General features: G+C 37.9%; 1 protein-coding gene across 4 annotated transcripts in view; it reads left to right on the top strand.

The window, feature by feature from the left end:
• Positions 1-15,618, top strand: part of DENND2C (DENN domain containing 2C) — an 89,324-nt gene that overhangs the window by 37,778 nt on the left and 35,928 nt on the right. For 3 of the 4 annotated variants that reach the window (XM_023259018.2, XM_023259016.2, XM_045033314.1), the window contains exons 2-5: positions 10,779-11,790; positions 12,314-12,450; positions 13,045-13,157; positions 13,799-13,969. In XM_023259018.2, the coding sequence (XP_023114786.1) occupies positions 10,970-11,790; positions 12,314-12,450; positions 13,045-13,157; positions 13,799-13,969 (1,242 nt within the window). In that variant the 5' untranslated portion in view covers positions 10,779-10,969. Of the gene's footprint in view, positions 1-7,456; positions 7,585-10,778; positions 11,791-12,313; positions 12,451-13,044; positions 13,158-13,798; positions 13,970-15,618 lie in introns of all 4 variants that reach the window. The other variant, XM_023259017.2, reaches the window with a different exon arrangement.

Below are 15,618 nucleotides of genomic sequence, written 5' to 3'. Positions count from 1 at the left end.
TACCTTTTATTTCATTTTTCTTGCCTTATTGCATTGATTATGACTTCTCATATAGTCAACAACTCATATAGTGTTGAATAAAAGCAGTGAAAGAAGACATTTGCCTTTTTCCTCCATCTTAGGGAAAAGGTGATCAATCTTTTACCACTTAGTATGATATTGAAGTATTTTTTTCATTATTGCCCTTTATCAGATTGTGCAGTTTCTAATTTGATAGAGGGTTTTTTTTCCAATTATGAATAGATGTGAAATTTTTTCAAGTGCTTTTTTGCACCTACTAAGATATTCACAAGTGGATTTTTTTTATCTCATAAATATGATGACTTTAAAACATTTTTTTAATGTTTACTTAATTTTGAGAGAGACTGAGCACAAGCAGGGGAAGGACAGAGAGAGAGGGAGACACAGAACCCGAAGCAGGCTCCAGGCTCTGAGCTGTCAGACCAGACCCTGACGCAGGGCTCGAACTCATGAACCACAAGATCATGACCTGAGCCAAAGTCGGATGCTAAACTGACTGAGCCAGCCAGGTGCCCCAAATATGATGATTTTTAATGTTAAAGCAACTTTTCATTCTCTTATCAACTCTATTTAGTCATGACTTAGTATCTCTTATATTGATTTATGGATTTTATTTACTACAATTTTTAAAAGACTTTCACATTTATGTTCATGAGTTCTATTCTCTATTTTTGTTCTTGTTGTAGTGTCTTTGGTTCTAACTGGTAATATTGGTCTCATAAAATGAGTTGGAAAATGTTTCCTCTTTCTCTGTTTTCTGAAACAGTTTGTGTAAGATTAATATTTCTTTCTATGTTTAATAAAATTCACCAGTGAAGTTGTCTGTACTTGGAGTTTTTATGCAAAAGATTTTAATTAAAAATTTAATTGTTAAAATAAATATAGAGGGGTGCCTGGGTGGCTCAATTGCTTAAGTGTCTGACTCTTGATTTTGGCTCAGGTCATGATCTCATGGTTTGTGGATTTGAGCCCCATGTTGGGCTCTGCACTGACAGCACAGAGCTGCTTGGGATTCTCTCTCCCTCTCTTTCTCTGTCTGCCCTTCCCCCACTCTCTGTCTGTCTGTCTGTCTGTCTCTCTTGGTCTCAAAGTAAGTAAACTTAAAAAATTAAATAACATATAGAGGTACTCAGAATTTCTGTATCATCTTGTGTCTGTTTTAGCAATTTGTATCTTTTAAGGAATTTGTCCATCTCATTTAAGTTATCAAATTTACTCTAATAAATTTATTTATAATCATCCTTTATATCTTTTAATGTAAAATTTGCAGTGGTGGCCCCCTTTTCATTTCTGATATTGCTAATTTGTGCTATTTCTTCCCTTTTTATTTGTTCAGTTCTCCTAGATGTTTATCAATTTATTGATGTTTTCAAATAACTTTTTTTGTTTCATTGATTTCTCTGTTGTTCAGTTGTTGCTATTTCATGAATATTTACATCTTATTATTCTACTTGCTTTGGGTTTAATTTATTTTTTTTCTTCTTAAGAAACAACCTTAAATCATAATCATAATAATAATCATAACATTCAAATTTCACTATAGGATTTAGAAGGGTGTAATAATGAGAAGGATGGTACATTTTGTGCAGGATTGGCAGTAGGATCATTCAAACCGGGGTTAACCTAGAGCATTTAATCTGGAGAATAATTGAAAATAATATCTTGAAACTTAATGGGATAAAAATGTGTTTTAACACTAACCAAGATATAGTATTTTCATTCATTGTTTACAAACTCTTTTCTTTTGTAATATAAGCATTTGTTTCCAAATATGTTGGCATTTTCCAGATATCTTTTGATTATTTATATCTAATTAAGTTCCATCATGAGTTAAAGAATCATTCTCAGTATGCATTCTCATGTATACTTGAATGTATATTCTGTTGTTGTTAGGTGTAGTGTTCTAAAATATCACTCAGTTTGGGGCGCCTGGATTGCTCAGTCAGTTAAGTGTCCAACTTCAGCCCGGGCCATGATCTCCTGGTTCATGAGTTCAAGCCCCGTGTTGGGCTCTGTGCTGACAGCTCAGAGCCTCAAGCCTGCTTCTGAGTCTGTGCCTTTCTCTCTCTCTGTTCCTCCCCTGCTCACACTCTGTCTCTGTCTCTCTCTCTCTCAAAAATAAATAAAGATTAAAAAAAATTTTTTTAATAAATAAAATTATCACTCAGGTCAAGCTGATTAATGGTGGTATTCAGTCTTCTATATATTTCCTGATTTTCTGTCAACTACTCATGAAGAGTGATGAAATCCTCAGTAAAATTACAAATTGGTCCATTTGTCTTTTTGGTTCTAACATTTTTTTGTTTCTTACATTTTGAAACTGTTATTTGGTACATGAACATTTAGGATTGTTCCATCTTCTTGATGAATTGACTCCATTTTTGTTTGAAATGTCTTTTTTTCTTTTTCTAATCTTTTTTTAAAGATTTATTTATGTCTGTATGCATTTTGAGAGATAGCATGTGCATTTGGGAGGGGCAAAGAGAGAGGGAGAAAGAGAGAATCCCAAGCAGGCTTTACCCTGTCAGCTTGGAACCTGACATGGGGTTCGAACTTGCAGAACCATGAGATCATGACCTGAGCCAAAGCCTGGAGTCACATGCTTAACCGACTGAGCCACCCAGCTACCCATTGACATATCTTTCTCTCTTTGTCTCTGCTAATATTTCTTGCCCAGAATTCTGCTTTGTCTGATAATAATACAGTTAATCTAGTATTCTTATAATATTTACTTCAGCGTTTGAATCTATTTTGACACATCTATGTCTTTAAATTCAAAGTGCAGTGGTGTTTTTTTTTTTTTAAGATTTTATTTTTAAGTGATCTCTAAAGCCAATGTGAGGCTCAAACCTACATGCCCCACTGAGTGAGCCAGCCAGGTGCCCCCAAAGTGTAATTTTTTATAAAAGTGCAGAGTTAGGCCTGCTTCTTTATCAAGTATGATCATCTTTGCCTTTTATTTAGAATTTACCTCATTTACATTTAACATAATTATTGGTGTGGTCAGATTTTTAACTGTACAATTTTGCTGTTCATTTTCTGTTTGTTTCACATGGTTTTTTGGTTGTTGTGGTGGTGGTTCTCTTCCTCTCCCCCAACCCCATCTTTTTATTCATTGAGTATTTTTTAGAATCCCATTCTTTTAGTGATTGCTTTAGAGTTCACAACATACAACTTTAATCCATCCCCTTCAAATAATGTACTACTTCATATATAAAGTAAGAAATTTATGGTACTATATTTCCATTTCGCTTTCCCTCCTTTGTGCTTTTGTCTTAAATTTTACTCCCACATTATTACAAATTCCACAATACATTATACATTATTATTGTGTATTCCACAATACTTTAAACAATCATCTTTTAAAGAGATTAATGAGAAAAATATGTCTTTTTTATTTATGCATGTGTACCATTTTTGGTTCTCATCATTCCTTTGTTTATATCCAGATTTCCATCTGGTATCATTTTTCTTCAATTTGAGTAACTTTTTTTTTTAACATTTCTTATCGTGTAAACAAGGGCCAGCTTCATAGGCAGACAATCAATATAGCTGTACAGGGTCCTGCATTCAAAAGGGCCCTGTGAGGTTTTATGCTCTGTGGTAGCCATTTTGAAATTCTGGTAACTTAATCTTTGTATTTGTAGAGTGTTTTTTTTTTTTTTTTTTTAAAGTAATCTCTACACCCAATGTGGGACTCAAACTCACAACCCTGAGATCCAAAGTTGCATGCTCTACCAACGGAACCAGCCAGGCACTCTCAAATTTGTGTTCTGTTGGTGAAGTCTGATTGCATAATGTAGGGTGCACTGGGAGTTGGAGCTTCAATTCACACAGGGTCCTGCCTCCTGCCACTTCCTGAGGATGGGTTCCCAGCTGCCCTCTCTCCAGCTGGCCCTGCATGGCCCTTCCCTACCTATACCCTGTGACCACTGTCACTCTCTGCTCTTGGCAGAAGCCTTGTGTGTGAGGGATGAGGCTGGGCATGTACACCTCATGGTGTCTTGAAACACGGCATGACAATGGGTATCCTGCTCATGACTGGCAGCACCATGGTATATCTGATGAGCAGCCAACTGGAGGCCTTGGTTTTATGGAAGCAAGCCTATTGCCCATCGTGATCCAGATCTCAGGTGTGTTCTGGGCAGAGTTTTATAGATCCTTGGGGGCTACTTGTCTATCATGAGTTGGGGAGGCAGACCTGTGGGATGTGGAGACACCTGGCTATACTTTCCCAGACCCTGCCTCAGCCAGAGTGTGGCATATTGGTTTGGTGGCTGGCAAGAGGGAGATTCTAGCAGCCATTAGGCCCAAACAAGCATGTGCATGCCCCACATCACAGTGCTGGGCTCCCAGGTTCATGTGAGAATCTGCACTTGTTCCACAAGTATCCCTAGACCTCACAACACTCTCTTGGTTGGTTCCATGCCTGAGGGAACCCTCTCTTTCTCCTTCAAATCTTCTGAATCTGACTGTGTTTGTCTCTTCCATCCAGCTTTAGGCACCCTTTAGGACAAGCCAAAAATAGGAATTTTTTATTTTCAGTGATTCTGCGTATAAGTTAAATACGCTGATATTTGCATTTAAAATGACATTGCACAGCAGTGCCTGGGTGGCTCAGTCAGTTAAGCATCTGACTCTTAGTTTCAGCTCAGGTCTTGATCTCAGGGTTGTGAGTTCAAGCCCCATTTTGGGCTCCATGCTAAGTGTGAAACCTACTTAAAAATAAATGAATAAACAAATGAACAAACAAATAAATAAGGGATTGTACAACATATAGATGAATGATAAATTCATGCAAATAACTTAAATTTTTAATTTTTTTACTTAAAACATTAGATAGTAAATAAAGAACACCATGACAAATCCAAAGCCTACAGAAGAAAGGGAAAAAGCTTCATATCTACCTTTAAAGCCCTTTCCCTGCATTTGAACAAGGGGCCCCACGTTTTCAGTTTGCACTGAGACTCACAAATTGTGTTCATCACCCTGAGTGCAAGTCTGCTGCTGACAAATTCTCCTAACCTTTTTCAACTGAAAATGCCTTTATTTCAACCCTAATTTTGAAGGATATGTCTAGAATTCTAGATTCCCAATCCTGTCCACCTGCCCTGCCAACACTTTAAATATTTTCCATTGTTTCCTGCTTACCTCTTTATTTCTGAATGTAATGTGTATTTTTTTTCCTCTGGCCATTTAAGAATTTTCTCTTTATCGCTGATTTTCAGCAGCTTGATTATGGTTTGCCTTGATGAGGCCTTCTTTGTGTTTATCCTGTTTGAGATTTGTTGAGCCTCTTGGATTTATAGCTTTAGAGCTTTCATCAAGTTTAGAAAAACTTCAGCTATTATTTTTTGAAATATTTGTTCTCTGCCTTCCTACCACCTTCACCCTGGGATTCCCACTTTATGTAAGGTGAACTGCTTGATATTGTTTCGGGGAGTATCTGGTTTTTGTTTTTGTGTTAGCACTAGGTTTGCTTCAGTTTTTGTGTTAGCATTAGGTTTGCTTCAGTTTTTGTGTTTGACATTTTCTTTCACTCCTTATTTCACTTAGTTGATCATTTCTTCTTCAGTATCTAAAATAGCGGTTCCACCCATCCAGTGACTTTTTCATTTCAGATAGGGTATTTTTAAGTTCCAGAGGTTCTGTTTGCTTTCTTTTTTTTACATCTTCGTTTCTCTACTGATTATGTTTGTGTTTTCTTGTAAGTTTATGAATGTATTTAAAATATTGGATCAGAAGTCTTTGGCCACTCTGTATCTGTCATTTTTGTTTCTGTTTCTATTGACTGATTTTTCTCTTGATTTTTCCCACCTTTAGGCTTCTTTACCTGTTTTGTAATTTTGAACAGATGCTGCACATTGTGAATGTTACATTGCTGAGTGTCTACATTTTGATGTCTTCATATAAAAATTACTGAGTTTAATTTGGGGGGGGGAACTTCACTTATGAATCAACTTGATCCTTTTAGGGCTTTTAAAAACTTTGTTAGGATAGCTCTAAAGTAGCATAAAGAGCATAGTAGCTCTAAAGTACAGTAAACTGTAGGGCTAGTTTAGTCCTGCTGACAAGCCGTGACCTCCTAACGTATCTACTGAATTCCCTGGATGTTGGACAAGTCTGCTCCTCTGTAGATCATTGGAAGTTGAACATTTCCCAGACCTTTGTGAACTCTGGATATTAGTCATCTTGCAGGTCCCCTGTAGTTGTTCCTTTGCCAGTAATTTATTTCCAGCCTTGTGTAGTGTTCAACCCTGTGCATTGGCAACTTAGTTTTCAAACCAAGACTCAAGAGGATCCTATGTAGATTTCTGGAGCTTTTTCTGTGTTGCTTCCTCCTTTCTGATACTCTGCCCTGAAGATTCCGTCTTCTGTAGCCCCTTCAAACTCTGATCTCTTTATCTGTTACTCAGCAAGGCTTTCATATTCTGTGCTGTTTTCTGGAAAGAACCTCCAGGGTGAAAACTGGGCCAACATAGTGCCTGCTTCATTTGTTTTTCTTCTTTCAAACACCACAGCCCTGTGTTGTTTGTTATCCAATATGTGAAAGCATTTATTTAATATATAAGTCTTATTTTATAATCCTTTATGTTGGGAAGGTGAGTCTAGTTCAGTTACTCCATTGTGGCCAGAAGTAAGAGTCTTCCTGGTCCCTTTCATCAGTTTTCTTTCTAATTGAGGTAAAATTCACATAAAAAAATATTAATCATTTAAAAGCATACCCTTTCATCAGTTTATGGGACACCTGGGTGGCTCAGTTGATTAAATGTCTGACTCTTGATTTCTGCTCAGGGCATGATCTCACTGTCATGAGATTGAGCCCCATGGAGCATGGAGCCTGCTTAGGATTCTCTCTCTCCCTCTCCCTTTGCCTCTTTCCCACTTGTGTGCATCCACACTCACACTCTCTCTCCCCTAAAATAAATAAACATAAAAATAAATAAGTAAAGGCATATCCTTTCATCAACTTTTAAACCAACTGTTAGAATGTTCCATATTCTTCCTATTTTGTCAGATACTTATATTTGATCAAATAAAATATTTTGCAGGATTTGGAGCGAGACACTCTCCCATTATAAGACTTGAGTTAGTAAAATAGAGCGTCAGTATTCTCTTTCCCAAAGAGTATTTCACTTATCCCAATGGATTCAAATGGGTTTCTTTTAATATGCTAGAATCAGAATCTTATATATGATAAGTTATAGTATACATTACATTTTAAAATGATAAACTACAGTTGATGTGTTTCTTGGGTGAAGTAAATATTCAGAAAAGAAAAAAAAAACAAAGAGGCATTATTAAGGATCACCTCTTTGGGAACAAAAAACAGAAAAAAGAGTTTGATTCGTATCCTTTATTTCAAGCATGCTGTTTTATTTTGAACTTTTAAATCGTGCCTGATTTTTCATATTTGTACTTCTGCTCACTCGAGGAACTGTTTCTTCAGTTGAGATGCCCATTGTGGTTATTGAGCGCTCTACACCCTCTTTTTGTGACTCCTCCCCGACTTCAGTAATCTTTAATGGATAGAGAAGGCTGACTCATCTGACTCATTTCATGGTATGAAGAGAAAAAATTTTTTTGAAGAATTGTTGAAGCTGTCATATTCTCTCAGTCTGTGTTTCTGTTAGATCTCTTCAAGCAAACTTGAGAAAGAAATCTCTAGGGACAAATGTGTGAGTTGGCTTTAGGGAGTTTTCTGAAGATGAAACTGTGGAGAGATCTAGGACTTGAAAACTGGGCCCCCATTTAGGGCTTAGAGTGTCCATGATAGTGGAAGTCAACGCAAGAAACTGGGGAGGTGGGTGTGGGGTATAAAGGATCACACGGAGCCACATGAAGGAGGTGCTGAGGTGCAAGGTGGCTCCGAATTTAATTAGGTTAAAGTCAGACATGAGATGCCTATAGGAAAACAGCTGAGGCAATTCTTGGCTTAGTGAGCGATTCTTATTTTTTGGATGGGACAAAAACAGAACGTGTATATAGCTTATATATAAGAACAGGGAAGCCACATTATAAAGAGTTTGATCTGTCAAAACTTGGAACTATGAAATCAGATATAAAGACAGATTCTCTATACTATCTATATAGGCAGCCATCTAGAATGCATTAAAACGTTTTTGTTTTTGAAATAGTTTGTCCACTTTTTGAAAGCTACAGTGTATTAATACATACATTTAGGAGCAAGTAGCATTTCTCTTTATAATTCCTCCCGGGGCGCCTGGGTGGCTCAGTTGGTTAAGCATCTGACTTCAGCTCAGGTCGTGATCTCAGGGTTTGTGGGTTCAAGCCCCACGTTGGGCTCTGTGCTGACAGCTCAGAGCCTGGAGCCTGCCTCGGATTCTGTGTCTCCCTCTCTCTCTGCCCCTCCCCTGCTCATGCTGTGTCTGTCTGTCTGTCTCTCAAAAATAAATAATAAACATTTAAAAATATTTATAATTCCTGCTTATGTTAGGAGTGTCCCATGTTGCTCCGCTACTCCATTGCCACTGAAACACTATCAGTGCACATCATTCATATTTGTGTGTGAATCTCATAAAGTCAGCATTTGTTGCTAGCAATTTTCAAGTTAAAAATTTCTTTAGCCCTAAAAAAATTTTTTTTGTTAGCTTTAGCAGATTTCATCTTTCTTCCCAGTTTGACCCATTCATACATTACATACATTCCTGCGTTACATACATTCACGTATTAACAAAGGAAAAGTAAAGAAAACATTAACAAGGATTGCTGACAACCTCTACTGGGCTCCTAGGAGAGAGAAAAATACTGTTGAGCCTTGAACGACACAGGTTTGAATTGTGTGTGTTATAATTCACTTATAGGTGGATATTTTTCTATAAATATAGTACAGTACTGTAAGTATATTTTTCTTCCTTAAATTTTCTTAGAATTTTCTTCTCTCTCTGTTTATTGTAAGAATACAGTATACAATACATAGAACATACAAAGTATGTATTAATCAGCTGTTTATGTTATCATTAAGGCTTCCTGCCAACTGGAGGCTGCTTTTGGGGGGGGAGTCAAAAGTTAGGCGCAGATTTTCAACTCTGCGGAAGCTCATCCCGACCTCCGTCAAGGATCAACTGTACTCCCATCTTGTCTATAGTGAAGAAAACCCAAGACTCAAGGACACCCTAAAACCCTTAGGAATCCTCTGTAAACATCAGAAGCAACAAAAGGATCTTCAGTTTTAGCAATGAGCAGTAACTGACTGGACCTTCAAATTGTATGCGTTAGTTTTTTACTGAGAGTTCTGGGCCTGGGTGCCAGATGGTGCGGGCGGGTCACACACAGCAGGGGCTGGGAGCTGTGGTGGCAGCAGCAAAAAAAAAAAAAAAAAAGAGAGAGAGTTCTGCAGCAACAGCTTTGGTATTTCGGGGTTTTGGAGTTTTTTTCTTCCCACTCACATTAGTTCAATTTCTTAAGGTTATGTAGAATTTTCCTGCATTGGATCCTCATCAAAGGTTATTTGCTGGCAAAGCTGGTTTTCCTAGAAACTTGTAGGAATGGTTTAAATGGAAGTTGATAGAAGTCCTGATGAGCAGCTGCCCTGCCTGGAATAAATTGTGTGTGTGAACTGTCAGCTGCACTGACAGAACTGGGCCAAGATATTTTCCTGCCTGTTAATCAAGGCCCCACAGACAAAGCTCAAGGAAGGATGACCCCTGCCTCAGGAAGTTTTGAATCAGCTACTATTTATAACCAGTATAGTCTGACTTGAGATCAGGTCTTTGCTCACTTGATAAGAAAAGTTCTTTGCCACATTTTACATTTGAGGAAACATTTATGAGCCTAAATGAGTGAAGCCTGTATGTGAAAGGAAGGAGTGTGTCAGTGGCTGTAAGTATTTTTGGCAATTTGGGCCAAGGGTGTGGTGGCAGAGATGTGGAAAGTTCAGTCAGTGACGAAATAGGTTATTATATTTTAAAGCAGCTAATAGTTAATGGCACATTGGATGGTCTTTAGCACTGTGCAGACAGAGTCCTGTGCTGCTAACAGTAAAGCCGACATAAGAGGACGTGAAACGAGGGCTAGTGTTGTCCCCAACATAGGACAAGGGGAAGAAATCAGGTATTCACGTGCTTCCAGACTAACTGGCTCTTCCTCTGGATGCATACATAGTTATTCGAGATGTATTTCAGTGTGTGTGCACTTTTTTTAATACTCTGCTGGTCTTTGTTTCCTTAAGAGAAGGTCCCATAAAGAATTGACTTTAGGGGCGCCTGGGTGGCTCAGCTGGTTGAGCATCAGACTTCAGCTCAGGTCATGATCTCGCGGTTCACGAGTTCAAACCCCACGTCGGGTTCTGTGCTGACAGCTCAGAACCTGGAGCCTGCTTTGGATTCTGTGTCTCCCTCTCTCTCTGCCCCTCCCCTGCTTGTGCTCTGTCTCTCTCCACCTCTCAAAAATAAATAAAATGTCAAAAAATGAAAAAAAAAGAATGGATTTTAACATTGTATACTACTACGTGTAATCTCTTACAAAACCTCAGTCTACCTAACTTTAGGAAATTAAATAAGGCAGAACATTAAAGCTGATAATTTGAGAAATATCACAAGTTAATATTTTCTCTGTATTATATCACCATCTTAGGAATGCCTTTATGGAGTTGAATTACTTAATGGATGACAGGCACATTTTTGCATGTGCAATGTAAATGAATTATTTAGGGCTAGATAGAGGCAGTGTTTTAGTAGTCTTTAAATTAGGAAATTCTAAAACTGTGTTAACATATTCTTGTCTCATTTTAATAGGAACATTCAAGATAAAGGTGTAGCCATTTTCAACAAGGACCAGTGATCAAAATCCTTCTTTTTAAAAAGAGTCTTCCAAGTTAAACATGAAAGGAAAATACTAGAATTGCTTGGATTCTAACTGACAGGATAAAGAATACAGTATTTCACGGTTACTTATGATGGAACCTCAGTAGAATTCACACTTTGTCATGCACCCAACTGGGAACATGGATGCCGGTTTTTCTCGTTCTGCTCTTCAGACCCTGTCAAGAAGCCACTGCAAAAATATCAAACAAAAAATTTCTCAGTGGGAAGGAAGAACGAATGGTATATCCAACCCAGAAAGGTGGCATCCAAAGGACTTTGGAGTGAGGTATAATAACTGTCATCAAGAGATTCTTGAGAAAAATCCTGTTGCTGAGGGAAAGAGCAAAAAGTTGGATGCAGCCAACTCTCAAAATGTCGGTCTAGATATCAATGCAGATGCCAAAAGCCAGGACCAAACTGAGGGTGAAAGTGAGAAACATGAAGATGATCGTACACACCCATTTAGAAACGAATCAGAATCCAGTTGGGTATGTTCTCAGGTCAAACAGATTGAAAGCTGGAAAGACGTTTTGGATGCAGAGACTTCCTTACCTCCAGGAAATTTCTATACCTCACAGATACTGTGGAAGAAAATAGAGGCACTTCCCCCAGATAAAGTCTTCAATTTGGCTTTAGAACATTGTGACTCTTCGGAAAAAGAACTGAATTTCCAAGTTCCGGATAGTTCATATGGAATAACCAAGAGCTTAGAAAATATTTACTCTGAACCCGAGGGACAGGAATGTGGACCTTCTATAAATCCTTTGCCCAAGCCTCGTAGGACTTTCAGATATTTATCTGAGTCTGGTGTTGTGCCATGTAAAGAAAGAAACTGTGACAGAAAATACTGTGAAAATAATTCTTGTGCAGAGTCTTCTTTGGCCTCTTCTCAGGAACCCGAACCAAAGAAATATGGCAGACAAATCAGAGGGAGATCTAAAAGGTATGTTTTTATTTGCTAGGTGATGATTTCTAAGCATTGTCCTTACGGAACTACTTCCCTGCATGGGTTAGAGGCCTAGGTTGATTCTACAGATGTTGATTGACCCGAGGGGAAAGTACCTACAAAAGGAAATAGAAGTATAGGTAATATGTAAGACAGTGTATGGACCCAAGAGCATCAGAAAGACTTGAGTTTTATATTTTTAAGAATGTGTAGGGATGTAAGTACATTCTCTTCTGCTTCATTTGGGGCATGCTGGCTTTGGCTTCACTTTTCACTAGTGGGTTAACTTAATAAAGGTACACGATAAAGAACACGAATGTAATTAGCCAAAAGCCTCCAATTTTCTCATGGTGCATGCCTATAGGGTACCAGCCTAGTTTATTATTCTCAAGTATCTGATAAAGCACCTTTGTAATTTTGCATGCAAGTCCTTTACTTATAGATGTCTCACTATCATACCAATTTAAAGAATACTAGAGTTTTAAAACATATAACTTTAAAACATATCTCCTTTCTTAAGGAAATCCTTTGAATTTGAGGATATTCAGCACTTTCGAAATCGGAACTCACAGAAGATTCATGAAGAACTTGGAAGAAATTCTGGCTCAGCACTTTATTATACACAGTCTGAGGACAATATCTATGAGGATATCATATGTATGTGTCCACAAACTTTGCAATTAAATTTAATGAGTATGTATTTGGTGGTGGAACTCTTAACTATAGGATGGTATTTTGTTTTATAACCATGCACATCTTGCTGGGGAGAGGGCCGGGGCGGGGGGGAGAGGGAGAGAGAGAAAGAATCTTAAGCAGTCCTCACTCCCAGTGCAAAGCCCAACACAGGGCTTGACCTCACGATCCTGGGATCATGACCTGAGCTGAAATCAAGAGTCAGACACTCAACCAACCAAGCTACCCAGGTGCCCCTAGATATTTCTTTTCAATACGGTAACTTTAGTCATATAAATTCTTTTGTTCTTGAATGGTTTTTACAGTTAGTTTAGTGAACTGCTCAGTTCAGAAGTAGATGTTTAGGCATAGTATTTTGAGAATGCTTTTAGCTCGGTTAGATGCCTAAGTGGTCTATAAACTTAAAGTGCCATTGATTTTGAGACCTACATCCCTATAGCAATATAGAATACGAAGCTGAACATATTCGGTCAGTTCTTTATTTCTTTTCCTAGCTGTAGTCACTTTGTTTCCATTTAACTACGTTTCTCTAAACTTTTTTTCCCATTATTTTTTAAGATCCCTCCAAAGAAAATCCATATGAAGATATTCCAATACAGCCTTTGCCCATGTGGAGATCCCCTTCGGCCTGGAAACTACCGCCCCCTAAAAGTGCTTTCAGAGCACCAAAGGTATGACCAAAGAATTAGTGTAAGAAAACATTAAATATAATTAATATAAGAAAACATAAGAATCTTGTTTATGATCTCCACAAAAAGATTAAAATGGTTTAACTAGGGCCAAGATGAAGAGGTTCTGAAATAATGGGTTTTGTTGGTAGTGGTGGGTTTTTTTGTTCTTTGTGGGGGGGGTTGGGGCAGCACACAGCTTTTTGTGTGCTTTGGTTTGGGGGGAGTTTTTTTGTTCATTTACTAGCAGCTCAGAAAAATTAGAATATGAACACCTTTAAACAAGCCATGAGCTTTTCGTTCCACTGTAGTTAACCACAGCTCCCCCTTAGTCTCACGACAGTCTGTGGCCTAAATTACCTGTCTCATCCCTGAAGGCATTTGTCACCCCTGCAGGCAAAGGCTGCCTGAGTTAATGAGGACTCTGAGCTGTTGTTTTCTGGAAATTTGATTACCTTGTAGTAGAATTTGGGATTAGAAGCCTGAGGAATGTCTTTACAAATGGTCAAAAAAGGAATTATGGTATCCTCAATTGAGATGACTTTAAAGACAAGATAAATCTTTTTCTGAAATAACTTGGCCTTGAGAACATAGGCATTACCTAGATGATCTTACCCTTACTGGTACATCTTCTCCTGTTTTAGCTTCCTCCCAAACCTCAGTTCCTGCACCGGAAGACTATGGAACTGAAGACCTCCCAAGCTTTTTTACGGTCAAAGCTCACAAAGGATACCACTTTGCCTGTCACTTTAACGGAATGGAAGCTTTTCCGAGCTGGAGAAGTTGCGAACAGGAAAAGGAAAAATCTTCCAAGGGTAGGGACACCAGTAATTTAATTCTTTGACCCTTACTTCATTTCCATAAATGAGAATAAATAAACTTTAGACTGGAACGAATCCTAGGTTAGAACTGATCTATTGGGATGAGAAGATTTGGAAAGCGGCCTTAAATTTTAGGTTTTTGCTCATGAAAGAAAAATGCGTGAGTGGCTTTTGCCAGGGTTTCTCTATGGATTTGGAAAATTGATTTTAGATGGAGGGTTCACTTCATTTACCTTAGCTCTCATTAAAATCAGCTGCCTGTGTCAAGGAAGCACTAGAATCTCCTGTAAGAGGACATTCTATGATGCTGGCTTCAGTGTGGTTATTCTCACTCATATATATAATTGCTGAAGGGAACTGTTTTGTGCCTGAGTTTACACATTTTCAGTAATAACAAAATATGTACCTTTAATTTGGGGCAAAAATTTCCATTCAGCGGGAAGAGAAAGGAAATTTGACTCGGGAATAGAAATTATTAGCGATTACATTAAATAACTGATATCTCTCTCAAGGGGGAAAAGGCAATAAATCTAAATTATGTTGACTATTGGAACCAAATATTAGCTATTAGAACCAAAATGAAGAAACTGGGATTATTTGTAGACAGATACATGTTTTTTAAGACAGATATATTTTTTTTAAGGAGGGACACTTCAGAAACTGCATGACAACATTTTTAAATGTTTATGTTACTTGGTTCTTCTGTAATTCAGAATGTTTTCAGGGTAACTATGTAGAAACGAAAAAAAAAGAGCAGATCATTTAAATAGTCTTCCTTAATCCCATCTGAATTAGCAATATGTATCCATTTAGCACACAATTTTTGCACCTGATTTTAACATTAAACAAAAGTCACAGCTGTTTCTTGGTTTAGTAACTGCTGATTGGTTCCTTGGGAAATATTCTGTTCCACAATACTTTAATTCTTCTGATCTATTTCCTGCCCCTCCCTCCTTAATATGTGAAGAGTTAAAGACACACAGTTTTAAAAAAGCACTAAACAGATCTCTGTCAGTGAAACCAAAAAATCCTCAGCTGTTTAATCTCCTGTGTATGGTGAAGAATATGTAAAATCAGATGTTTAAAGAGTTGCTGGGCATTCTACAGTAGTCCTCTGATATATCATGCTGGCATGACAAAGCAGCCTCCCACATGCCCGGAGACAACAGATCATGTGTTCACAGGGGTGAGAATACAAACACAGAAGGAACTGCATTTAAGATATTGTCCTTGGAATGACATTAACAAAATATTTGGGAATAATAGATTGTAGATTTTAATGAGATTGAAGGAAATTTGCAGTTCTTTTAATTTCGTGCCTCAGTATTTTAGGTAATGTGGATCCCCCAAGTACTCAAAGCTTATTTTCTTTCTGATTATGGGTGATATTATCCAACTTTCCTTTTCTAATTTTTCCCCAGTGGTCTTTTTGAGAAGTGAGGTGGGAAAATATGACCATGAACTCTTACTCTTGACAGTCAGGCAGGAACAAGCTGTTAGCATTTCTACTGCGACCCTCCTTGGATTAAATCCTATTAGGATGTTCTACTTGCAAATCAGATTTTGACTTCTCGGTATCTTCAGCAACAACATTCCATCAGGAAAGCAGTTTTCATTTACTTCCCCTTTGATGACTAGAGCTA

The sequence above is a fragment of the Felis catus genome, chromosome C1 (assembly GCF_018350175.1).
Source record: "Felis catus isolate Fca126 chromosome C1, F.catus_Fca126_mat1.0, whole genome shotgun sequence".
NCBI lineage: Eukaryota > Metazoa > Chordata > Mammalia > Carnivora > Felidae > Felis > Felis catus.
This window is presented reverse-complemented; position numbering and strand designations above follow the sequence as displayed.